The sequence below is a fragment of the Rhinopithecus roxellana genome, chromosome 14 (assembly GCF_007565055.1).
Source record: "Rhinopithecus roxellana isolate Shanxi Qingling chromosome 14, ASM756505v1, whole genome shotgun sequence".
In the NCBI taxonomy this organism is placed as follows: Eukaryota; Metazoa; Chordata; class Mammalia; order Primates; family Cercopithecidae; genus Rhinopithecus; species Rhinopithecus roxellana.
The window spans coordinates 132,805,127-132,831,067 of NC_044562.1; the positions used below are offsets into that span (position 1 = coordinate 132,805,127).

At 46.9% G+C, this 25,941-nt stretch overlaps 2 protein-coding genes across 4 annotated transcripts; one reads left to right on the forward strand and one right to left on the reverse strand.

The window, feature by feature from the left end:
* Positions 1 to 24,716, reverse strand: AMMECR1L (AMMECR1 like). 3 transcript variants are annotated; one of them, XM_030916517.1, is made up of 9 exons: positions 24,581 to 24,716; positions 22,968 to 23,077; positions 12,452 to 12,896; positions 9,590 to 9,700; positions 9,155 to 9,269; positions 7,784 to 7,874; positions 5,473 to 5,607; positions 5,228 to 5,324; positions 1 to 3,546 (listed from the first exon to the last, which is right to left on the reverse strand). In XM_030916517.1, the coding sequence occupies exons 3-9, from the start codon at positions 12,856 to 12,858 to the stop codon at positions 3,435 to 3,437; spliced, it is 1,068 nt and encodes a 355-aa protein (XP_030772377.1). In that variant the 5' UTR covers positions 12,859 to 12,896; positions 22,968 to 23,077; positions 24,581 to 24,716; the 3' UTR covers positions 1 to 3,434. The 3 variants fall into 3 exon arrangements, with proteins under 3 accessions (XP_030772377.1, XP_030772379.1, XP_030772378.1); XM_030916519.1 differs by lacking the exon at positions 5,473 to 5,607; XM_030916518.1 differs by lacking the exons at positions 22,968 to 23,077; positions 24,581 to 24,716 and adding an exon at positions 21,365 to 21,418.
* On the forward strand, positions 18,538 to 25,941 carry LOC104662441 (translation initiation factor IF-2). The gene is made up of 3 exons (XM_030916128.1): positions 18,538 to 18,587; positions 19,229 to 19,394; positions 24,139 to 25,941. The coding sequence occupies exons 1-3, from the start codon at positions 18,538 to 18,540 to the stop codon at positions 24,874 to 24,876; spliced, it is 954 nt and encodes a 317-aa protein (XP_030771988.1). The 3' UTR covers positions 24,877 to 25,941.

Below are 25,941 nucleotides of genomic sequence, written 5' to 3' on the forward strand. Positions count from 1 at the left end.
TATCCATTATGATTTATTCTCTACAATAATTCGTTAAAGAGTTCAATGATTTGCACTCAGAAGTTATATAGCCAAGAGGCAACCAAGTGTAATACAAAGAATTGGTCTGAAGTCTTTGCACTGAAGGCCATATAGTCTCTTGCTTCAGGGAAATAAGAACGAAATGAACAGAAAGAACACAGCTCCCTAGGCTCCAGAATCTCAATAGAAAATAACATCAACAGTTACTGAAATTGTAGATGTCAACACATCATGGAAAACAGATCTTGTGCAAAATATTAACACCCAGGACTTTTGTATAGATGATTTTTATTATAAACAACAAAATATACGTAATGTCTCAACTACAAACCTTTCATGTTGAAAGGGTCTCTAACGAGTTGTTTTATTATGAAGCGAAAAAGTTTTAAGAATCTCACAGTGGAAATAATCCAACACCGACAAACTCTAGTGATCAAAGACATTCTCTTTTAATGGAAAACAAGGACAATTCATAATTACAGAGAGAATGTCCTAGCTGTGGGTATTATGAGACAAGCCAACTTTCCAGACCAAAAGGCACTCACAGCTAGGGATGAAACGAACTCCGAACCAAGCCAGAGAAGTTGGGCTGGTCCTTGAAAACAGTGGTTACCTACTGTCCAGCTTGAGCAGCCCAAGGACAAAGGAAACAGCAGAAAACATTCCCTTTTCTTTAAACCTACCATGCACACTGCAGGTACTGGCCACCCTCATCACTGCTTTGGTCAAGCACGCAGAAGGCAGTTCAGTTCCAGTTCGGAGCTGTCTTCTCCCTATGCAAAGCTGCCACATGGATGATCCAGACTTGGTATTTTTCCTGAGAGCCACCTGCTACACACTTTCATGAGGCGACCACTACTGTACACTTCTAGACCGCTTCCTGACTAGGCCCCGTTCAGGACGGACACTGACAATGTCCATTCCTCACGGGGCCAAATGGTTTCCCTTGGTCGACTCCTAAGTCCCCTTGACAAAGCAAGAGGAGCCCAAGCATTTCCATTGCTGGACTTGTGTGGGAGCATGAGGGAATGTGCAGGGAGTAAGGCTTCTTCACTCCAAAACCGCTGAGCCCACTTCAGTGTGGTGCTGGGCCTAACCAGCCCGATTCTTGTGCACTGATTTTTTTTTTTTCCCCATTTCTCGGGTTTTAAAATTTTCTATTCATTTTCTTAAATGGCAGGTTTCCTACCCCCCCCCAATAAAATAAAATAAAATAAAATAAAATAACATACATTGGAGAAGACAAATAGGGCAACATTTCTACAAGAAAAAAAATCGGCTTGAGGAACATGGCACTGTAAATGCTTGCATGACCAGTCTCACTGAGCTAGTGCTCAGGGGTGAAGGTTTAGCACCAATTTTTTTGCTTTTTTTAATCTTTAGAAATTAAACACAACTTTTAACATAGAACACTTGAACAGTAATGAGTGTAGCCCTATGTATCAATACTGTTGTACAAATTGGAGGTGGGTGGCTTAGTCCAGAGCTGACCACCCTGACATCAATCCATGGCACCTAAGAGTAACCGTTGCCACATGTTTTTAACAAGACATTTATTCTCAGCAGCAGGAAATCACGAAATGACCCCTCCATCTTCATTTACATTGCCAAGGGAAACGTAGCAGGCTGCAGGAACCCAGCACAGCAGTGAAGGGCCACAGCCTAGGCACCGTCACCCACGTTTCCCTCGCACATCCCAGGTCCTCTCGAGCAGCACAGGACGGTGTGGAGCACACCCACTCACCCTTACCCATCCCTTCCCACAAACTTGCCAGCGATGCCTAGAACAGCACAGGTGTCCTTTCTCAGATTGTGCCCCCGCTCCCCTTCCCCATTCCTGGAAGAAGAAAACGCAAAAGATCTTTTGAATATTTGCCCATTTCGGAAAGCCACACCATCACTACATAAACTGCAAAAAATAAATTAAATAAAAACATTATGTTCACTGGGTTGACACCCAATCCACTTCAAGAGTTCTCTAAGCATGTTGTTGAAAACCAGTGTCACATCCTTAGGATCCTTCTTCCAATTGGCCACTCTTCCTGTGAATCATTTTAGCAGTGCCTTTGTAACAATATTTTCAAAGCATCTTCCAAGTCCCCTAGTTCTATGAACTTTGCCACCAAATAAGTGAAGAATAGGCAAGGACAGAGGAAAACATTGCTGACAGCGACTTGGAAATCAGCAACAATGGGAAAGGGAAATATGTCAGATGAAAGTTTGAAAGACCTAGAATAAAATGAGCTATTTGGAAATTTGCCCTGGTGGGGTGAAGATTCCCAGCATGTTAGGCAAGATCAAGATCCACCTTGTGTAATTACACCACTGTTTTCTGAAGTCCTGTAAAGGACAGAAACATCAACAGTCTTCCCACTTCTACAGGCAAACTAGAAAAAGGAACTCCCCTGCTTACAGGCCCCTCAGATGTCTGCCTGAAAAGAAAACCAGCTCAGAGACCCTGGATTCTCTCCTACGATGTGTCCTCCTAAAGCCCAGCTCCATTGCTTGTTTGCACATGTGTGCTTCTGAGAACCTAGGTCCAGCTATAGGCACTGCTACCAGCAGAGGAGTGAGGTAGCCGGGCGGTGCAGAAGGGGTCTCTCCTTTCACACCTGCATGCAGTCATGACGTCGGGACCTCCCATGCACACCTCCATTCCATTCCTCAGCAGGCTACACCACGGAGCTCTGTTCAGTAATCAGGAGACTCAATGCAGGAAGAGTGCCAAAAAATCCAACTGAGAGTGGGATGAGGATGAAAATCTTCACGGCCTACTGAGCAATGAGATCTGCAACGCCACCCAAAGGGCTTCCGATCTTGCTGTGGGTCTCTGTCCAGGAGCCTCGAAGGACTCGTGGTGCCCACGTCCAACCCTAACGTGGCGTCCGCTTATGAAGCATGGAGGTTGTAATCAACTCTTGGTACGCAATAAACTGGAAGTTTAAAAAAAGGAATTTAAAACAACCTAAAAATGTTTGTTGGTCTCCGTTGCCCAGACTGCCAGGGGAATACACCTACTTCATCTGGGGAGGCTGCAGGGGTGTGTGTGGGCTCAACCTTCAGGGATCATCCATTTCAGCTTCCAGCATGTGGCCAACACCCATGTGGCAAATACCAGACAAGGGTCTTCTGAACCCACACAGTAATTCCCACCAGTCATGGAGGAGCCCCAATCCAACAGAACCCCATATTGAGGAAAGGCTGAGATAAGGCTTGGGCCCCTCAAGTTCTGTTTCATTCAAGGTAACCCTACCCTCCCTCAGTCAGCGGGAGGCAGACTTGGCAACGGAAGCTAGCATCATAAAATGGTGCAGTAATAGAAGTAACTGGACCAGGAAGAGGAGGCATCTGCTCCAATGATGTCATAGCCACTGGCGGCCACAGGGGGGTGGGACTGGTCATGCAGCCGCGTGTCAGGAGTAATGATTGTAGAGGGGCGGGGCATGAAGAGTGCCGTTCTGGAAACAGTGCTGTCGGGAAGCAATATACTCCGCGTAACTGATTGTCACCTTCTCACTTCGGTACCTGTACGAGGAAACAGGAAAGGGTATTAGGAACCCCAAACGCTTCATTCTGTAAAGTCACTCAGCAGAGAAAAACCAAAAGCTTATTCCACATTTTGAAAGAATAAAATGGAAGACCAAGAGCAATCTTACTTACAGAAAATGAAAGACGGCACAAGAAAACAATGCTGTTATTACAAATGAACAAGATGAAAAAGCACAATCACGATTCCCCCTGAGAATGTGTTTCAGCACATCCCACCTTGAAACACTACACGTGCTTATCATCAGGCTGCTCGTAAGCAATCCGCTACTGGGGTCTGGATGAAGAATTTCAAGGTCAAATTACACGGGTGGCAGATTGGAAGATGGCTGCACCAAAACCCAGTGCAAACTGCGTATCTACTTTCAGAGTAAATGTGATACATTTGACAGAAATGCAACCTCATTTTGCATAAGAGCAACAAACAAGTTATTATAACTAAAAGGGACACAGATACCTAATTCGGGGTCAGAGTCTGCCGAAGCAGGCTAAAGGATCCTCGGGGTTCTATAGGATAGGATAGGGCTCACTCCCCAGATGAATATGCCATATCACAGGGTCGTCCGAACAGAATTCATAGCACTTTGGCTGTGCTCTGGAAAGAGCCATGAGTCAGGATGCGAAGCATGGGGTGTTACAAACCTATGGAGCCTACTACAGACCACAGGAGCTGGGTGTGACAATCCTTACCCAGAGCCATCTCTTTCCCACTGTAATCACTCCTCCACTGCAAGGTGATTATTCCTGAATTTTGACAGGGAAATGGCTGTTCAAATAAATTATAATAATAATAATGCTTTGTATTTGAAGAGTTTTTTGCTTTTTAAAAATTTTTGGAATCCAAAGCATTTAAAAAACACTGGGTCATCTTCCAAACAGACCTGTGATAGTATATGATTATTCAGCATTTCACAGATGAGGGGCCCCAAAGAGGCCCACAGAAGCCCATAGAAGCTAAACCTCTCAGCGTTTCTGATTTCAACAGGGATGAGAAGAGAACTAACATCTCCTGAACACCTACAATGCTGACTGGCCCCAGGCTAGAAATTTTCCATACATTACCTTGGCACAGCCTCAAACAACTCTAAGGTATTACCATTCACATCTTACAGACAGGGAACAGGCTCAGAGAGGTAGAATAACTGGCTCAGGTCACACAGCTAGTAAATGTTGAGCTGGGATTCCGACTCCAAGTCCACCTGCATTCTACTACACTAGGCAGCCTCCTCCTAGAAGTATTCCCCCCAAATGAGAGGCATTTCCTTTTAACTTCTTGTAAAAAGCATTTTCTGACTCTCCTGCATCTCCTGCCACCTGACTGCATGTGTGGTCAGAAAGCGGCACCTCAACTGACTCTGGACTTCCAGAGAGAGCCTTGTCTCCTAACCTCAGTCTCCCCCTCAGCTTCCCCACCACGTGGGTCTGGCAAAGCCAACCACAGCCTGCTCCAACTGTGCCCCCAGCTAAGCTGTGGAGACGCACAGGATGCTGGGAGAGTCTCTGCTTTTGCTGCCGCTGCTTCCTCAAAACTTGACCTTCACCCACACTTCTTTGATTTAGGGACATTCAGAGAGAAAACTTCTTCCCCATCCCATCAAAGTTATCCTCCATTCAACCCCAACTAAACTGAAATGATAAGGAAAACAAGACAATGGCTTACCTGGTGAGTTTGATCGTTTTTCTGAATTCACTGGTAATTGGAGCTTTAAAGCCACCTTTCCTGAGCAAGGAGTCTATTGTCTGGATCTGATCCCAGTCTGAGGAGGAGAGAGGCCACACTGAGGTCAATGCACATCTAAGAGTAAGGCATGCTCTTATGTGGCCCGTGCAAGAAGAGAAATGGGACTCAAGAAGCAGCCGAGTCTGCTAGGGCAGAGGAAGCCCTGGGCACTGACCCCCACGTACCTGACGCCCAGTCTGTCTGACAGTCCCGTGGAGACTCTGAGACATGAGATGATAGCCCGACACATGCCATAATGGCTGTCTCCAGGCTCCCTGCTCCTGCATCCTTCCTGTCAGATGTTACCCCAGTATAATTATCTAGGAACAAACATGGTTCCAACTTAGACCAGCCTATTGGCCTAGTGCTGGTACCCAAGGCTGCTCTGTGGGAAGAGAGGAATGTAAATTCTGCAACTTCTATTTCTTTGTGTGATCTTCCTTCAATTTGATGATTTTTAGGAGTCCTGTTTTGTATGGTAAAAAATTGACAGCGAGAAAGAAGCTAGCTGGGTGTGGTGGCTCACACCTGTAATCCTAGCACTTTGGGAGACTGAGGCAGGAGGATCACTTGAGCCCAGGAGTTCGAGGCCAGCCTAAGCAATATGGTTAAACATCATCCCTACTAAGAATGCAAAAATTAAGTGAGCGTGTAGGATGCGCCTGTAGTCCCAGCTACTCAGGAGGCTTAGGTGGGAGAATCATCTGAGCCCAGGAGGTCAAGACTGCAGTGAGCCAGGATCACACCATGGCACTCCAGCCTGGGTGATAGATAGGAGGAGACCCTGTCTTAAGGAAGAGATAAAAAGAGAAAGACAGGAAGAGGGCGAGGAAGGAAGGAAGGAAAGAGGGGTTCCCTCAGGAAGGGCAGGAAAGTTGCTCATACATATACTGTTGTGTTATTCTCACACATTCTTTTCTTTTGAGACAGGGTCTCCCTCCTGTCACCCAGGCTGAAGTGCAGTGGCGTGACATTGGCTCACTGCAACCTCCATCTCCCAGGCTCACATGATCCTCCCACCTCAGTCACCCAAGCGGCTGGGACTGTCAGGTGTGCGCCACCACACCCGGCTGAACTTGTATTTTTTGTAGAGACAAGGTTTCACCACAGTGCCCAGACTAGTCTTGAACTCCAGGGCTCTAGCAATCCACCTACCTTGGCCTCCCAAAGTGCTGGGATCACAGATGTGAGCAACTGTGCCCAGCCTCTTTCTTAACAGATAAAACCAACTTCATCAAATTGAAAAACCAAAGAAAATCCCCTAAATTACTATGCTACGTGCTCCAAAGTTTTTATTTTTCCAACCAACTTTAAAATGGCAAAAGTAATTTGATTATTTACCTATTATTTACACCTCCTCATTACAAAACATGGTATGCCTCCTTGTACAGAGTGTTAGGTTTATAACCTAAAAGAGGTGGCTAAAAGGTTTGCTTTTATGCCACATATACACTGCTTTTGAAAAAGTTAAAGCACAAGCGAAAAAAAACCAACCAGGCAATTGCTTTCTACGTTTGCTCATGATATATACTTCATTGGGTATTATTTCTCTATTCTAGGTTCATACCCAACAAATACTGTGTTTCACATATTATTTTCAAAAACAGACTAATTCCAAGAAAGTAGGAAAACTGCACTACGTATCAGAGAATGCACACACAACATGTAAAGGTACCCTTCTAGATATCCTTTTAAAGAGAAAATCTGCTTGATCCACCCTACCTTTAACGTCCCCATCAGAAGAACTTCAAGGTTACCGAGTTCTTTTCTTTTTTTTTTTTTTTTGGAGACGGAGTCTCGCTGTGTCACCAGGCTGGAGTGTAGTGGCACGATCTCGGCTCACTACAACCTCTGCCTCCTGAGTTCAAGCGATTCTCCTGCCTCAGCCCCCCGAGTAGCTGGGTCTACAGGCATGCACCACCATGCCCAGCTAATTTTTGTATTTTTAGTAGAGACGGGGTTTCACCATGTTGGCCAGAATGGTCTCAATCTCTTGACCTCGTGATCCACCCACCTTGGCCTCCTAAAATGCTGGGATTATAGAAGTAACCCACCACGCCTGGCTGACTACTGAGTTCTTTAAAAAACAGTAGGGACTATGTTTACACCCTTTGCCATGTATAACACTGTTTAATGATTTGTCATCCAAAGTTCGATACCTACTGAATTCTACAATATGGTCAGGTTGATTCGTAGTATTTTGCTACAATTGCCACTGTAGTTCAAGGGGCCAAGAAATAAAACTATTTATTGAAAAGAAGTGTTTGAAATAGCAGGCGAGTAAGTGACTTATTTACCCTTTTTCTTTTCCCAGCTCCTAGACCTTTTTGGAAATTTGCCCTTGGTTCTACAGGAATTTGACAGGTATTGAGAGGCAGAAAGGCCCTCATTCTTAGTTTCAGTTGGGCTGAAAGATGACACATTTCACTTTCTTGCCCTTTAATTGGCACCACTGTGAATGATACTTGTCATTAAAATCCCATTCATCCAACTCACCTTGTTCCTTAGCAACCTCAGGTAAATATGTGGCTGTACGTTTGACACCTTTTTCATTAATGAATTCAATTCGAATCCCATGGACCCCTACCTATAGAAAAAAGTACAACCAAGTAAATGGCATTTACTTACTCTAATGGAACTTCAGTCCCCACATATAAATCCACATTATTTCCTGACCAGCTTAACATAGGCCTAGAAAAGGGAGAGTTTCTTGCATTTCATAACTAATTCTATCTCAGGAGGTATAGAGGCCAAAGAAAGTTCTGCTTTTAGGGAAGGGTCGAGAGTATGTGTAGCCACCTCTGAGAATATGAAGGTAGGAGAAATGAATTCTTTAAGTAACTCATCCAGGAATTGTGAATATGTTACCTTGACCCTATCCCATTAAATAAGCATGCCACTAGGTTTTTATCTGGGGCCATGATCCTTCACATCTGATTCCTAATAAAAACTTTTACTCAGCCAGGCGTAGTGCCTCACGCCTGTAATCCCAACAATTTGGGAGGCCAAGACCGGTGGATTACCAGAGGTCAGGAGTTTGAGACCAGCCTGGCCAACATGGTGAAACTCCATCTCTAGTAAAAAAATACAAACGGCTGGGCATGGTGGCTCACGCCTGTAATCCCATCACTTTGGGAGGCCAAGGCAGGTGGATCACGAAGTCAAGAGATTGAGACCATCCTGGCTAACACGGTGAAACCCTGTCTCTACTAAAACTACAAAAATTAGCTGGGTGTGGTGGCACACGCTTGTAATCCCAGCTACTCAGGAGGTTGAGGGAGGTTGAACCCAGGAGATGGAGGTTGCAGTGAGCCGAGATTGTGCCACAGCACTCCAGCCTGGCGACAGAGTGAGACTCTGTCTCAAAAAAAGAAAAAAAATTAGCTGGGCATGGTGGTGGGCACCTGTAATCCCAGCTACTTGGGAGGCTGAGGCAGGAGAATCCCTTGAACTCGGGAGGCAGAGGTTGCAGTGAGCCGAGATCATGCCACTGTACTCCAGCCTGGGCAACAGGAATGAAACTCTGTCTCAAAAAAAAAAACAAGCAAACAAAAACTTTTACTCCAAGCCTTGCCAAGAGGGATCTGGAATATTTTCTTTTACTCCTTTATTTCTTATTAGGCATGGAGAAGGATGTAAACCAAGCAGACTAGGGAGAATCAGGAGAAGCAAGCCTTTACACTGACATTTCTGCCTACTCTTGGTACAGGAGCACCTCTTCTGTCACCTATGTTGCCCACAATTGGTTCCAAACTGAGCCTTCACATTCTTATGCCCTCTCTCTCAATGAAGGAGATACATTGCCATGTACTAACCCGAACCCAAATGCAACGAGAGATGCAGAGTTCCAAATGCGGCTGTTCTCACCTCCCAGTCCAGGTAATCACTGGCATCCTCAAAGTTAGTAAGGAGGGAGACAGAGCAGAAAAGTTTAGGCAGCTCCTCTCGGGTCAGGGGGGGAAATCGGCTGTCCTTAAGTGCACTGGAGGGGGACAGAAAACACAGGTAAGGCTGCTCTGGAGTCAGGAGCCAACATCAGGTGCCACAGAGCCCACATATTTATGAATCTTGAGCTATTCAGAGAGTATCTATTGTTCATCAACACTAACATGTTAAAAACAACTCGATGCTATTAACTGTCTGTACTTGAACTGATAAGTGACTCACCAGATTAAGCCCCTTACATGTCCTGATTACCAAAAAGAGAAAACTCAACATACATCACTTAGAAGAAATAAAGTCAGGCAGCTATTTCTGATTCTAGCCAATTTATCTACAGTTCTTAATGTCTGGTGTCATTACCTGGTTAACGTGTATTCCCTGAGTCCTGAATGAAGATTCATGGCTGAGAAGGTCCCAATGCAGCCACGAAGCCGCTTGTCCCGCCCTGTCTTCCACGTCACAAAGAGCGGACTAAAAAAAGCAAAACACAAAACATTCTCCAGCCCCAAATTAATCATGGATAAGAACAAAACCTTTTGGCTTTGTCCCTATTCATTTCTGTTATTGCCAAAAATCCCTCTTTTCGGACTTGCCAGCTACCCGAAGGACTCTCTGCCTTTCTGAAAATGGCACAGCCCCTGGCTGGGAACAGGAAACCTACAAGGCAGCAGGAAGAAAGGCTCCGTGTAATGGTTCCCATGTTCCATGCTGACAACTTTAATTCACTTTGCTGCCAAATAGACATGCTACTTTCCTCTTTCTCTACCCAAGACTCAACTTTTTCTTCCAATTCTCCAGTTTCCTCTTCCCTAAGTCTATGTATGCAGGTCGCCATGCTCCCCAGCTCTGTCTTTCATGATGACACACCTCACCTGCACAGCCCCCTGCTCATCTGCAATCCCATGTTGCTTCCATGATTATGTCCGCCCCTGACAACTACAAATATCTCCGAAACTGCAAATATCTCTGAAAATAAATTTTCAGAAAAAAAAAAGTTTCCTCAAAAAACCTTTTTTAATTTTTTTTTTTTTTTGAGACGGAGTCTCGCTCTGTCGCCCAGGCTGGAGTGCAGTGGCGGGATCTCAGCTCACTGCAAGCTCCGCCTCCCGGGTTTATGCCATTCTCCTGCCTCAGCCTCCCGAGTAGCTGGGACTACAGGCGCCCACCACCTCGCCCGGCTAGTTTTTTGTATTTTTTTAGTAGAGACGGGGTTTCACCGTGTTAGCCAGGATGGTCTCAATCTCCTGACCTCATGATCCGCCCGTCTCGGCCTCCCCGTTTTTTAATTTTTAAAAAAAGATTTAAAAAGGCTGGGTGCAGTGGCTCACGCCTGTAATCCCAGCACTTTGGGAGGCCAAAGTGGGCGGATCACTTGAGGTCAGGAGTTCTAGACCAGCCTGGTCAACATGGTAAAATCCCACCTCTACTAAAAATATAAAAATTGGCCGGGCGTGATGGCAGGCGCCTGTAATCTCAGCTACTTAGGAGGCTGAGGTGGGAGAATCGCTTGATTCTGAAAGGCAGAGGTTGCAGTGAGCCAAGATTGTGCCACTGCACTCCAGCCTCGACAAGAGTGAGACTCTGTCTCAAAATGGAAAAAAAAAAAGATTAAAAAAATAGAGATGGGGGGGGTCTCACTATGTTGCCCATGCTAGGCTTGAACTCCTGGGCTCAAACGATCCTCCCACCTCAGCCTCCCAAAGTGCTGAGATTACAGATTACAGGCATGAGCCACCATGCCCAGCCAAGAAACCTTTTTATTAGCAGTTGCCATTTTCTGTTTCTAGGCCAAAGTCACACTTCATTAGGGTATATCAGATTGATAGTGACAGATTTTTTAGCAAGAGGTTTCAAGGCCTGTTCCCTCTTCCTGAAATCTTTCCACACTAACGCCCTTACCTCTTAGATTCCTGAGTTAATAATTTCTAGAGGCAACTTAAGTTTTCAAAGTTATCTGCTTTGATCACTGTCACAAAGGGCCCCCAGAGCACCTCTCCCATCTAGCCATCTTTTGCTTCCAATAAAGCACCTGCACAGCACCAGCCAATGCTGCAGCCCCAAAGCCTCCTGAAAAATCCTTCAAGACAAGGCCTCCATTGCCTGCAGGATGGAAATGCAAAGCCCTGAATACGACAGCCTAAACCTTCCCTAAACACCCACATCACCACCTGTTCTTCCAAACTGCGTCTCTCTCTTACACGGGGCACCCTGGATCTCACTCAGGCTTGGGATCTCCACCTGCTCAGTCAGGTGTTTTCTAACCACGTTACCCCAGGGCGACAGTTCCCAAAAAACCGAGCACACTTCCCTCCATATTTCCTCTCCTCTGACGCACTCACAGAGAACAACTTCCCCTTAGCTCTGTGCGTGTGTGATCTGCCAACCTGACAGGTCTCCCAAGGGAAAAGGCTCCTTTTCTTCACACCCTCTCCATGCCCCAGCCAAGGTTTTGCAGTCTCTGTATGCAACCAACAACTGAGGAATGAATAGTCTCATATCAGCGAATACTCCAAACGCATGGCCCCAAAACAAAAATAAAAAAACAGCAATGCTCTTCAAAGCCAGCTCAGAGCAGCTTCCAATTCTGAGGAAGAAGAATATGCTAGCATGGATTTTTTCAGTTTACTTTATACATATTGCTTATTTAAGTCACTGAGATCAGTAGAGGTCTTGGGACAAGCAACAAAGAATTTTGAACTAAAAATACTGAAGCAGATTCTGATTTTCTTGATGGGATGTCAGTGGCCCTACAGCTTTACCAAGGGATTTCTCATGAACAAAGTGAGGGGACCCCTGTCAGCCAACTCACAGATCCCAATGAATGAGAGCTCCTAGTCTCCAGCCTGGCCCTCAGACTTCCAACTCACCTGGACTTCAACACTACGGGGGTCCCCAATGGTATGGCGTGACTTCCCCACTTGCGAGGTTAAATGACCTACCCACTGCCACGTGAACTAACAGAAGAGCCAAGAATTAACTCACTTGATTTCCAGAACATTACTTTAACAAGCCTACAGCCTCCTCCAAATGGGAACTGCTCCCTTCCATTACTGAATCCACTGAATGTTTTAAATATTGTCTGGACATTTCTTATCATTCTCTTCCCATTACCCTTTCCTCAAATGATAATAAAGATTTCCAAGCAGCAGACCTCTCGAGGGAATCACCCCAGAAGGATGTTGCCATGCCTTCCTCAGTGGCCCCAGCACCTGATTTACTCACTAGGGGTCATTGGTGAACCTAGGAAGTCGCGGCTGTGGGAAGCCATAGAGGTGGCAGTAGAGCACGTCGAAGCAGTAGCAGCACATCTCCGCGGTCACCACCAGATTCTTAGTGGTGTTGGCAGTTCCATTGGGCCGGGGAAGAGGGCTCAGCGCTCCCGATGCGGGGTTCATTCGTGTGATGGGAGAGTTTCCAGGTCCCAGAGTTAAGTCTGACACATTCTCCCGTCCACTGCTGCTGTCCACATGCTGGTGGTTTTGAAGAGGTCCTGAACTAGAGCCGGGGACAGTTGTGGACTGATTCCCGTGACTGTGCGTTCCACTTCCAGATAATTTGGGCTTCTTGACCCCACAACAGCCTGCTGCCAACTTGGGCTCGAGTGGGGGAACACAACGTCTTTTTCCCATCCTGATTCAGTGCTCGAGGTCTGGAATGCTGCAGAACCCTAACCAAAATGAGGAAGTTAAGCATTAATTGGAATGGTTAGCTAAAAGGAGAGAAAAAACATCAGAGAGAGAGTCTGCATGGACCAGCTAAGAGCTGTCAAATTCCTTCTCCCACTGCAACCTCCAGGTCACGTGATCAAAAAGGGTCACAGACCAGGAGAAGAAACCTCTAACCTTTTCCTAAAAGAGAACTAATTTTTATTTTCCACACAATTTCCATACGACTACCGTGGATGGAGGCAGGCACCAAGGAGCTCCCTGTTCCCCAAGAGTCCCCAGGGCAGAAGACAGGGTGGGGCAGCAGCCAGCGTGAAGCTGGCTGAGGACATTTCCAGACCGCCTGGAGGACTGCGCACGACCTGTCAGACTCATCATCATGATGTCTCTACCTTTTTTAGAGACTCCAAATTGAACCATCCTATTTTTAAAGAACTCCAGAGGAACTTCCATGATTTTCCTTGTTAACCACATCCTTGTGCATTTTCCTCATCACTAACTACAATCTATCTTCGTACTTTCAGCCCCAAACCACAGCGAGGATGAAAAGCAATTGGCTGTCACTCCGAAGAGGACACATCTTCTAACACAAGGCTCCCACCTTTCTGTCGTTGCAGCTCTCCTCCTCCAGCCCCTCATTCTCTTTGGCTCCCCTCTGAACTGGCTCCAATCTCTATACATCTCCCTATCCTTTCAAGCCCCCTTCAAAACCCTGCAACCCAGCAGAAACCTTTATTCACATGATGACCCAAGCTTCACAGACCTTTTGTGAGGTGGCAGTTTCTGCCCTGTCACAGCCAGGCAGACAGATACAAAGCCACCCAGCTTAACAAAATGTGGTGTCACATGGGCTGGGGAGCCACAGCCTCCTCCTAGCTGATGATGCGAATGGAAAGAAGGGATTTTTTTTTTAATTGTTTTTTTTTTTTCTTTAAAAGCCCGCGGTAAAAATGTATAGCCATAACACGACTAAGGTCCTCTCTGTTGTCCGAAAAGTGTCACTCCTCAACAGAATTAGGAAAATAGAGCCTAGTTATTTCAATGTTGACAATAGTGAAGTTTCTAAGTACAGAAAACTAAGCTTTCTCTCAAGTCATTGTATGTTATTGTTTTAGCCAGAAAGAGAGAGAAAGAAGGGGAAGTGGGGGTAGGGAGAGAGAGAGAGAAGAGAGATTTGCATTGTCCTACCTAAATTTTCCCCTGTGATTTGGACATGTAGCGTATAATTATCTTTTTAGGCGTTGGTCTACAAAGAGTATTTCAGTTGTAAACTCTTAACCTTTTAAATTTTTTTTTTTTTTTTTTTTTTTTTTGAGACGAGTCTCGTCTGTCGCCCAGGCTGGAACATCAGATCTCACTCACTCAACCCGCCTTTCACGTATTCCCTGCCCAGCCCCTTGGACCAGCGCCCCCATGCTAGTTTTTTTTTTATTTTTTAAAGTGGGTTTCCCGGTAGCCAGAGGTCTCGTCTCCTGCCTCGTGATCCGCCTCTCGGCTCCAAGTGCTGGATTACGGCTTACCACGCGCCCGCCACCTTTTAATTTCAAATCAAATTTTTACACACCATTTGCAATGCCATTATTTCCAAACAACTTGTCACTACGTTGATGATTAAACTTTATAGTATTATTCCTTCAAACGTTCACAAATATACATCTAGGGCATTTCTGATTGAGATCAAAGCTCTCTGTGGCCCAAGAATTGTACACTTAAATGTCTTGCTTGAAATAGGGGCTTTCTCTCTCTCTCTCTCTCTCTCTCTTTCTTTCGAGAGACAGGTCTCACTCTGTCACCCAGGCTGGAGTGCAGTGGCACAATCATAGCTCACTGCAGCCTCCAACTCCTGGACTCAAGTGATCCTCCCGCCACAGCCTCCCAAAGTGCTGGGACTGCAGGTACGCACCACTATGCCCAGTTTTTTTTTTTTTTTGAGATATAGGGGTCTCACTATGTTGCCCAGGTTCCTCAAATTCCTGGCCACAAGGGAGGGATCCCCCACCCCCACCCCACCCACTGGCTGGACACGGTGGCTCATGTCTGTAATCCCAGCATGTTGGGAGGCCGAGGCAGGAGGATCCCTTGAGCCCAGGAGTTTGAGACCAGTATAGGCAACACAGGGAGACCCAGTCTCCACAAAAAAATAAAAAAAATTAGCTGAGCATGGAGGCACATGTCTGTGGTCCCAGCCACTCGGGAGGCTAAGGTGTGAGGACTGCCTGAGCCCAGGAGGTTGAGGCTGCAGTGAGCTAAGACCATGGCATTGCACTCCAGCCTGGGCAACAGAGCAAAGCCCTGTCTCAAAAAAAAAAAAAAAAAAAAATAGGGTTGGTGGGGGCGGTGCAGTGTGCGGTGGGGATCCTCTCACTGCAGCCTCCCCAGGAGCTGTCAGTCAGGTGTGAGCCACACCTGGCTTCTTTTTGAGAAAGTCTTATTTACTCGATATAATAAAACCTCCAATGACTACACTGTTTCTGAGCATGGATGTCACCGTCTTATTTGGACTGTTGAGAGAGGAAGCAGAGCGTCTTGGTTTTTTAAAATGCTGCCTCCAAAGCCAGGTGGCCTGGGCTCAAATCCTGGTTCCTCCGCGATTAACCTCTTTCTGCCTCAGTTTCCTCAAAACAGGAATAATAATAGTATTTGCTTCCTAGGGTCGTTAGGTGAATTAAGTAAGTTTAATATATGTAAAGAGGCTCACGCCTGTAATCCCAGCACTTTGGGAGGCCGAGGTGGGCAGATCACCTGAGGTCGGGAGCTCGAGACCAGCCTGACCAACATGGAGAAACCTCATCTGTACTAAAAACACAGAATTAGCTGGGCATGGTGGTGCATGCCTATAATCCCAGCTACTCGGGAGGCTGAGGCAGGAGAATCACTTGAACTCTGGAGGCAGAGGTTGCAGTGAGCCGAGATCATGCCATTGCACTCCAGCCTGGGCAATAAGAGCAAAACTCTGTCTAAAAAAAAAAAAAAAAATATATATATATATATATATATATGTATAAATGTATATATATATGTAAAGGGCTTAAAACAGTAACTGCCATGTGGTAAGCATCTATACTTTCAGCTGCTCTTATCATCTGGGTTCTTGTTCCACTGTTCTCTAGGAGGGCAACTCCTGGGTGACCAGTACTTGGCTGTGCACTCTGGGCTTACAGCAGAACTTGCACGGAGTACACACTCTTCAAACAGGGTTTCACTGAATCCTCTAAAGCACTCAACAAGGCAGATGATGCTACCATCATTTTACATTTTACATTGTCCACACTGCCACTAAGTGGCATGCTAGATTTTTTGTTTTGTTTTGTTTTGAGACGAAGTCTCACTCTGGCCCCCAGGCTGGAGTGCAGTGGCACAGTCTTGGCTCACTGCAACCTCTGCCTCCCATGTTCAAGCGATTCTCCTTACTTGGCCTCCTGAGTTGCTGGGACTACCAGCACGTGCCATCACATCTGGCTAATTTTTGTATTTTTAGTAGAGACGGGGTTTCACCATGTTGGCCAGGCTGGTCTCGAACTCCTGAATTCAGGTAATCTGCCCACCTCAGCCTCCCAAAATGTTGGGATTACAGGCATGAGCCACTGCACCTGGGCCAGAGCTAGGATTTAGATCACAATGTATGTATCAGGCTCTATGGCCTGGAACTACAAGAAAGAATGAGTCCTGCCAATAATATCCACTGGATTCAGTCTCTTTCTTTAGGGCAGGATTAAAAAAAAAAAAAATTAAATTCTGGACTGGCCGTGGGGGCTCACACCTATAATCTCAACACTTTGGGAGGTCGACTGAAGTGGGAGGATGGCTTGAGCCCAGGGGTTGGAGATCAGCCTAGACAACAAAGTGAGACATCTGTCTCTACATAAAATAAATTAGCTGGGCATGGCGGCATGCACCTATGGTCCCAGCTACACAGGAGGCTGAGGCAAAAGGATCACTTGAGCCCAGGAGACCCTGTCTCAAAATAAATAAATAAAAATTTAAATTCTAGGGTATGTTAAGAACTAATCTAACAGCTTATAGAATCTTGCCAACAAAAATGGAGCTGGGAAAAAACTATGAAAAACCAAGCCCAAAGTCAACATCTCAGCCATCCCGTGGAAAATTATCCCCTCATCCCAGGGTCATTTGAATCCGCGATGGGTGTCACTGGCCTGAGTTCTCACTTGACTCTACTTTGTGTGTAACTGTGGGCAGCAAGGTAGAGACACAGGTTGGATGAAGCAGCAGGACCGTATTCCCAGAGAGCTGGTGTTTTAACAGGGCCCTGAGGCTCTGCACCTCTAGAGCCTCAAAATTCAAAAAATCAAAGAGAAAGGATAAAATGCAAAAGCTAAAAAAGCCTTTCATCATTCTCATTACACCAAACCACACCTGAAGGAAAAGCTACATGTCATGAGATGGAGGCAACAACTCACACATTCTCTTCCAGGTGGTATCAGCCACCTGACTGGTGAAACATCCCATAACAGAGCAACAGAAGGGATTTTCAAACACACCAATGCAGATGAACTCAAGTCTAGAAGACTCTGCTGCACACCACATACAATCACTGACCGCAGTGGCAGCTGACGTCTAGTGTTTACAGCTGCCCCACATCTTCCAGCTGTGACTTGCAATGAACAGAACCAACCACAATCTTTGGCCCTTTAGACCCAAGCATTTCTCTGGAGGCCACTAAGTAACCAATTCAACTGACAGTCTCAGTTGAGTCTTAGTGACCAAGAGCAGAGTTAAGATATTTTCCGCATCAAAAATATATTAGAAGGCATTTCTTATAAAGCTTATTCCATAAATTCAAATCTATGGGAAATTTCAAACATGAACAAAGTGGAGAAAACAGTATACTCCACAAATAGTATAATGAGCCCAACATTTAAAAGTGTCCAACCTATGGCCTATCTTACTTCATCTATACCTCTGTGCATCACCTACTCTCTCCACCTCCCATCCTTCTACACAATTATTTAAGGCGGGTTTTTGAGGGGGCCAATACTCTACTTATCTGCCAACAAAAAGCAAATATTAACTTGATATAGTTTGCATATTTGTCGCCACCCAAGTCTCATGCTGAATTGTAATCGCCAATGTCAGCTGTGGGGCCTGGTGGGAGCTGACTGGATCATGGGTGGATTTCCACGAATGGTTTAGGACCAACCTTTGGTGCTGTACTCCTGACAGTGATGACAGTGAGTGCCTTCTCTCAAGATCTGGTCATTTAAAAGTGTGTGGCACCTCCCCGCAACTCTCTCTTGCTCCTGTATTTGTTATTTATGTGCCCGCTCCTGCTTTGCCTTCCGCCATGAGTAAAGCTCCAAGGCCTCCCCAGAAGCAGATGCCGCTATGCTCTCTGTACAGCCTGCAGAACCCTGAGCCAATTAAACCTCTTTTTAAAAATAAGTTACCAGTCTCAGGTATTTATAGCAATGTAAAAATGGCCTAATATATAACAACTATAGTCAAAGAATGTAAAGTAAACCAAGCTGCTGGTAATAAACAAAGGCTTCTTAAACATCAACCACTATCAATGAATTTCATCAAAATGTTCTCTTTAGGTTCGAGATTCTCTAGTCCTATTCCAACAATGTAGGTGTCTCATCACAACTAAGTAGTTCCTGACTCGGCTCTCAGCACTGCCCTGCAATGATCAAGAGACACCTGGTCCTCCAGCAGCCCGGCTTTCTGCGTACAGGGTAAGGTACTTCAAACTCATAGCATTCTAATAGATCAGACTATCTGTCTGGTCAGCTAAAAACAAATGCTCCACTTAATGCCATGCTCTACCTCTTCTAAATGTGTGCCCGCCAAACTTCCCTGCCAAACTTGATAAAAGCTACCAAGGATGGTACTGTGAGCATAGTACAAATTACCGTGAAGCTGGTTCCTCTGAAATAAGAGAAGCCAGGCACAGGAGCTCACGCCTGTAATCCCTACACTTAGGGAGGCAGAGGCGGCTGGATAGCTTGAGCCCCGGAGTTCGAGACCTGCCTGGGCAACATAATAAGACCCCATTCTCCACAAAAACGGAAGGAAAAAGACAAAAAAAGTTTGAAATCAGGTGTAAAAACCCTTGCTTTATAAAAGTATATATAACCAAGACCCTTTCAGGACTCCAGCTGGTTACCCGTACAAAGCTCAGCTCAAGGGCCATGATGAGAGTCCACAGTAGTGATCCCCTTTTCTTCCTGTTCATACGTTAGGACCACCAATAAGAATAAGCTAGTTAAAACTAGGTTTCCACTAGATGGAAACAACACTCATGCTTCAACAAAAAGCTGGCAGAAATCACAGGAACCACTGTTTTACCACCTCTTAAGACCTCCTAACCTTGCAGGTGTCACACAAAGTGTGTCCTCAGTGCTTCAAGTCACCAGCCTTTCTCAGTGATGCTGCGGTGTCCTCATCTGACCTATGCTTGCAGGACGTTCTCTCCTCTCCACCTGATGTACACACTCAAGGGGGCCCTGAACTTCATTAGGGCCCGCAACAAGGGCCCCTCTGTGACTCTTCCGCCCTCTCTGTGGGGACACTGGGCACTGCCCTGCTATTTGAAGCAGCTTACAACTTAAAACCCAGCACTGAACTCAGCATCACCCTGAGCCTGAGAGGCCGCAGGGCATGTTTCATCTTTCACGGCACCTAACGTGGTGCCCTACATACAGTACACACACACACACACACACACACACACACGGCTGATTGTCACCAACAATCTTATCTACACATCTAGTAATTTAAGTTTGCCTGCTGACAGTGGAGTATCGCAGAACCTGGGGATGACTGAATGATAAGGGCCTATTCTTATCAACAATCTCCATTCTATTCAGCCTAAACCAAGGGATAGTTTAATAATTATTCACAGCAAAATGGACAGCCACTGTGGATAATTCATTTTAAAAATTAGGTCAACTATCACCTAAATTCACTTCTTGGTCCAATGTATGCTGGCAGTTGTTGTCCTTAACAGTAGCTGTCAGTTCTGGAACTGGTTTTGGGTGCCATTTCTAGCTGGTTCAAGGCTTTCTTTTGATAGATCAGACAATCTAAACTGTGGTTGGGAAGAATTATTTGTTCCTTTTTGAATGACGGAGCACTTTCAGAACTACCCACTGGAGAGTTTATTTGCCTGGGTGGCCATTTGTGGTTTCAGGGATTAATACAGACTATTTCTCACACACTGCTAGTATTTACAAACCAGGTATTGAGACTGCTATTGACATGAAGATGTGATGATGTCCTCACTCATGTGTCTGGCTGGGCAAAAGGACCTTCCTCTCTCCCTGCAGGTCCCTTCCAAGGCTACTAAGTCCACTGAAAACAATAATTCACATTTTCCCAGAGCAGCTCCCCTCTTCAGGGGACAGAGCCTAGATTCTGAGGTTACAATCTCAGCTCAGATCCCAAGTCTGACTTGCCACGTACCAGCTACGCAACTCAGGCAAGTTTTCACATCTCTGTGGACTTGGGCTCCTGCTACCACAGAGGTTTATTTGTGAGCTGTGAAAGACACAAAAACCACCTGGCAGTTCTGTGGCACATAACTACTATCTAGTAAGTGTCTGCTGTTACCAATACTACCCTACCCCACTGATAAAAGTAGCGTTGGTTATAAAAAGAACACAGCTCTGAGTGCTTATGATGTCTAGAGAAATAACACCCCCATAATGCAATTCCATTAAGAATGGCCTTGTAATCTAAAAGATCATATTATTAACGTGGGCTTATTACTCTCATGACCTTGATGGTTTCCTTCTTTGAAGAGCAATGGCTTCTAATTAATCATCCACTGTTTCTTTTTATTCTGAGATGCCAGAAAACACAGAGAAAAATACTTGGCTGCCTTGAGAGTTGTACAGTTTTATTCCACTAGAGTCCTCATTTAAACTTACAGACATACACTAAAAAAGAGACTAAACCTGCTAAATACGCTATTATTGCAGACATCTTGATAGATATTGAATACCAATTAAAAAAACTGTTGTCAAAGTAGTTAGGTTTACACAACCATCAGATTAAAGTATCTAGAAAAGCCTAAAGGTGGGCGGAAAAAAATCTAGATTCACCTTTTGAAGACATGCCTCAAAACAGCTTATTCGAGGGCACGACCTCATGAAGATTTGCGAGGTGGGAAAAAGGCCAAGAAAAGGGGGTCTCTGCATTTTCCTCTGTTATCATTTAGCATTCAGATGTTTGCTCAAATCAAGCTTTCCACAAAAGGGAACAAGCTGTTGTTTCCTTTGTGACACAGAGTTGAGTCGAAATTCAATTTAATAATTATATTATGGGTACTGAAATGGCACCTGAGCTATAATTCTGTCCTACTTATGGAACTATTCCAGGAAACAGTCAGAAAAACCCACATACATTCTGGTAACCATACCAAATAATCATTTATTTTTGAAACCCCCAGCATACACACACCCAAAACACTTGGTGTGTGAAAATTTTCCCCCACAGATCACAGACCTACCTATATAATTGTTCCTTTTTGTTTTGGAGACAGGGTCTCCCTCTGTGGTCCAGGCTGGAGTGCAGTGGTGCAATCACGGCTCACTGTAGCCTTGAACTTCTGTGCTCTAGAGATCCTCCTGCCTCAGCCTCCCAAATAGCTGGGACCACTGCCATGTACCACCACACTCGGCTAATTTTAAAAAATTTTTCCTTTTGTAGAGACGGGGTCTCGTTATGTGGCCCAAGCTGGTTTTGAACTTCTGGCTTCAAGCAATCCTCCTGCGTTGGCTTCCCAGTTTTGGGATTTACAGGCATGAGCGACTGTACCCGGACTTTAAAAAAAAAAAAAAAAAGAGATGAAGTCTTGCTATGTTGCCCAGGCTAAAGTGGCTATTTATAGGGCTCAAGCGATCCTCCTGCCTCAGCTTCTCAAGTTGCTGGGGCTCCAGATGCATGCCACCATGCCTGGCAACAATAGTTTTTAAGCTTTATAGATTTTCAAAAACATAAAGAACTCTTTTTTTTTTTTTTTTTTTTTTAAGACGGAGTCTCGCTCTGTCGCCAGGCTGGAGTACAGTGGCATGACCTTGGCTCACTGCAACTTCCACCTCCCAGGTTCAAGTGATTCTCCTGCCTCGGCCTCCGGAGTAGCTGGGAACTACAGGCACGCACCACCACGCCCAGCTAATTTTTGTATTTTCAGTACAGACGGGGTTTCACCATGTTGGCCAGGATGGTCTTGATCTCTTGACCTCGTTACCCACCCAACTCAGCTTCCCAAAGTGCTGGGATTACAGGCGTGAGCCACCGCGCCTGGCCGGAACTATTCATTTTCATTTCAACTTAGCTTAAAGAAAAACATGTACATAGGAGTCAAAACTTTTTTCGCCTCCCCTCTGTTTTCTATGTGACCTGTAGCAAGGTGCCAGATTTTTCTGGGCCTCAGTTTTCATTTGTAAAATAAAAACATTTGTCCCCTACATCCGTCAGAGGGGCTGGGGGGCTTCACCGAGAAGTGAAGCCCTCTGAAAACTCTCTCCTAAGTGTTAGCATGCTATCATTAATCAACTTAAGAGGACACAGCAGTCATAATTTTTCCCCAGAACTTTGTGTCAAGTTTACAGTGAAAAACTTTAATTATTTTCAAATCTGTGATGGGATTTTCAGGGAAATATCATCACTATTGCGAATTGAGGACAAAATGTTCCAAAAGTCTTTGAGGACTGAAACTATAGAAAAGAGAACCAATAACTGACTTTGATCAGGAACTGCATTAACCTCTGAGTTAATTACCCTAAAAGTTAAGACAACCTTTTTGGTCATATTGGGAAACGAATTTGGGAAGGGTGGGGAGCCAGACCTTACACACTAGAAATATAAAGGAAAGATCATGCCACGCCACCACCTAGCTCACTCTAACAGGGGTATGGAAAACAAACTTGCATTTTTAAATTATTTTAAAAGGGAATAAATGGAAAAACTTCATCAACATTAGGACCCCCTCACGGAAGTAGAAAAATACGAATGATCAAAATACACCTACATCCCAAAATCCTAGCACACGCCTAAAACCAAACACTACAACGATGCTCTATTCTAAATATGTCCAAGATAATACTCACTGAAAGCAGAAAGTTTGTATTGCCAGAGGAACAGCTACAACAGAGGAGGGGAGCTATTTTGTCTCTGGAACGAATTTTCTTCCTTGGGATTCCATTCCTTCTTCCTGTACCTAAGACGAAAATGGCAGGTGCAGTGAACAAACACCCAGGTAGGGCAGAAGTAAGACACACACGGTTTCTGAAAAACCACAACTCCACAGAGCAATTTCGGGGCGGGGGGTGGGGGGCGGGCACAGCAAATAGCTAGAGAACAGGCTCTCCTTATTTCAAAACCTTTCAAACTCTAAATCTGAGGCAGCAGTGCAGTCCCATGCCCTGAATCATCTCATCCTTAGCGTCATCAACAAGAAGGGAGGATGGTGAAAATCAAAGGTTTGATTTATTGAACTCGAGCATTAAAACTTCCCCACCACCGATGCAGAGCAAAAGTTGCTCTCAAGCCAGGAGAGACCATTTAAAGGCTCTCTGCCGGTTTCAGAACACAGATAAATTTCCCAATCCTCTGCAAAGACAGCACTGAAGAATTACTGGACAGCACGCCAGAGGCAGGGACCTGAGGGCAGGCCATCTTGCTATGCCGGGAGGAGAGGGTCACTGTTGTTGCTGCTAAGAGTCATTCATCCTTACTCTCAGTCTCGAAGAAATCTCTTCCTGATCTCTTCACCAACTCTCCCCACTAGTAGAGAATGCAGCTACTCCCAAAGATGTAAGTAAACAGGAGACTGTTTACATCTCCTGTGGGTGGGAGAGGCCCCACCCACTCTATCCTAGGAGAGGGCAGTGAAAGAGGATAAGGCCCAGAGGGATAAGGGTGAGGGAGCGTGGCAAGGAGAGGAGTTCAGATCAGGACAGGGAATGGAGGAGGGCAAGGAGTGAAGGGCACAACCCACAGCCTGGGAAAGAGAGAGGCATGAAACCCAGCGTGTCAGGTGGACGGATCACGGAACAGGGGTCCAGCGGAGGTTAAGGAAGGAGGGCCCAAGGGTAGGGGTGGGAAAAAGAGAAGAGGAGGAGGAGGAAGCGCGCGTGTGAAGAGTGTTAAGAAAACGACAGGCCAGAGCAGGGAGGGGAAAAGCAGGCCTAGGGAGAGGGTGAAAGGTGAAAAACGAGGGTATGAGGAAAGAGGGTCCGGGGCGCTGGGGAGTTGGGGAGACGATGGAGCGACGGGTAGAGCAGCTTGGGCCGAGCCGCGGGGGTGGAATCCAGACGCCGGGCGGGGGAGGGGGCGGCGGGACGGTGGGTGGGGGCCACCAGGCGGCGCCGGAGACCACCAAACTTTACAACGAGCGAGCCTGCTTCCTGGAGGGAGTGCAGACAAGGACCAGGAGCGGGAGCCGAGCCTCGCGGCCCGGGGCACGGCGCCGCCCGCCCCTCCCCAGCAGTGCCTCCCGACCCCCTGCCCTCCGCTGGGACATGGCCTGAGGCCCCCCCGCCGCCCGGGACCCCTCCCCCACGCTGCCCCGGGACCTTCGCCCCAGGACCGCGGGGTCTCCTCCCGGCTCCGCCGCCCGACCCGGCGAGAACAGGCCCGGCTGGCAAGGCGGCGGCGGCCCGAGGGAGGCCTGGCCCGGCAGCGGGGAGGAGGAGGGCGCGGCGCAGCCCGAGTTTCCCACCTTTTCTCCTGGCCCAGACGCGGCTGGGGCGGACGGGACCTCTCGTGCTCTGCCTCCTCCTGCTGCTTCATGGAGCCATGCGCCTGGGTGGGGGCTCCCGAGAGAAGCTGGCCCGCGGGCGGGCCGGACGCGCGGCGCGGACGGGGCGGGGCGAAGGAGGCCGGCTGGCGGAGGAGGAAGCGGCGGGGCGGCGGCGGCGGCCGGGAAGAACTAGAGGTATTCCCCGGGCGGCTGGAGGACTGAGTCGAGCCGGGACCCGAGTCCTCCGGTATCCCAGCAGCCACCGGAGGCAGTGAGGTAATGGAGGAAGAATGTAGGGAGTCCTCCAGTGGACCACACTCCCTCTAGCGAGCCGCGGAAACCATAGAGATCTGGGCTCAGACGGAGGGCCGGCCCACTGCTGTCACGTGGCCTCCATCCGTGCGCTTTATTGGCTGATGCTGGCTCTACGGGGTTGAATTTTGGACGCTGCCTGCCATTCGTGGGGCCGAGTTTCAGGCAGTTGGAGTAAAGAGACACATCGGGGGAAAACCGCGAGAAGGCCAGCGTCCCTGACCGGGCGCAGAGCTAGCCGACTAGGGCGCCCGGCTGTCAAGCTGGCCGGCGCAGTGCACGCTGGGCCGCCCCGGAGCGGTCGCAGAGCCCGCCGGGAGTCGTAGTCCGGGACGGAAGCGCGGCATTGTCCGCGACGCAGCTCGGGATCCGGGTCGGGCTGTCTGCTGGGTTGCTGCCGGGCCCCGTCGCGCGTTGGCCACCCAACATTGAGCTGCCCGCGGCTGTTCTCCCTAAGCACCCTCGCTCACGTTGCCTCGCCTCGCCTGACCGGTCGCAGCCTTCGAGACCAGCTTTAAATCGAGCCGACGACTGCCCGGCCCCGCCCGCGGGGAGGTGCGTGGGGTTCGGTGCCAGCCGCTCTCCCCTGGCCGGGCCAGCCTCTTGATGCACCGGGGACGGGCGCGCCCACCCGATTCGAGGGGCGGCAGGGTCCCATCTGTGTCTTTCGCTCCCGAGCCCCCAGCTAGAGTTGGCTTCAGCGGAATGCCTACTGTGCAGGATTATTCAACAAGCCGATTGATCACATTCTTCAGCTCTAGCAGGGCAAAGGCGTCACTCAAAAAGAACATTACAAATTTTTTTTGAAAGAAACCTCGGGGTAAATTTAATTTAAAATACTGATTTTTGATAACATTTGATCTTATGACAGCATTTATTTTTAATTACAGATAGGGTTACACTAAAAGTCATTTCTGACCTGCTTCCTTACCCTTGTGGCTCCAAAATAAACTGTTAGGCCCTGAAGCAAAGGTGAACCCTGTTCTAGAGCAATGTTTTTCTTGTATTAAAAAACGGCCTCATGCTCA

Coding starts and splice junctions, on each gene's coding strand:
- AMMECR1L (XM_030916517.1), bottom strand. CDS start 12,858: ATGGGAAAAAGACGTTGTGTTCCCCCACTCGAGCCCAAGTTGGCAGCA. Junction 7,875..9,154: donor GTGATTACCTGGACTGGGAG/GTGAGAACAGCC, acceptor TTTTTTCTATAG/GTAGGGGTCCATGGGATTCG. Junction 3,547..5,227: donor AAAACGATCAAACTCACCAG/GTAAGCCATTGT, acceptor TTCCTCGTACAG/GTACCGAAGTGAGAAGGTGA.
- LOC104662441 (XM_030916128.1), top strand. CDS start 18,538: ATGATCAAGAGACACCTGGTCCTCCAGCAGCCCGGCTTTCTGCGTACA. Junction 18,588..19,228: donor CCCGGCTTTCTGCGTACAGG/GTAAGGTACTTC, acceptor CTAACCTTGCAG/GTGTCACACAAAGTGTGTCC. Junction 19,395..24,138: donor CCCGCAACAAGGGCCCCTCT/GTGACTCTTCCG, acceptor AGCGACGGGTAG/AGCAGCTTGGGCCGAGCCGC.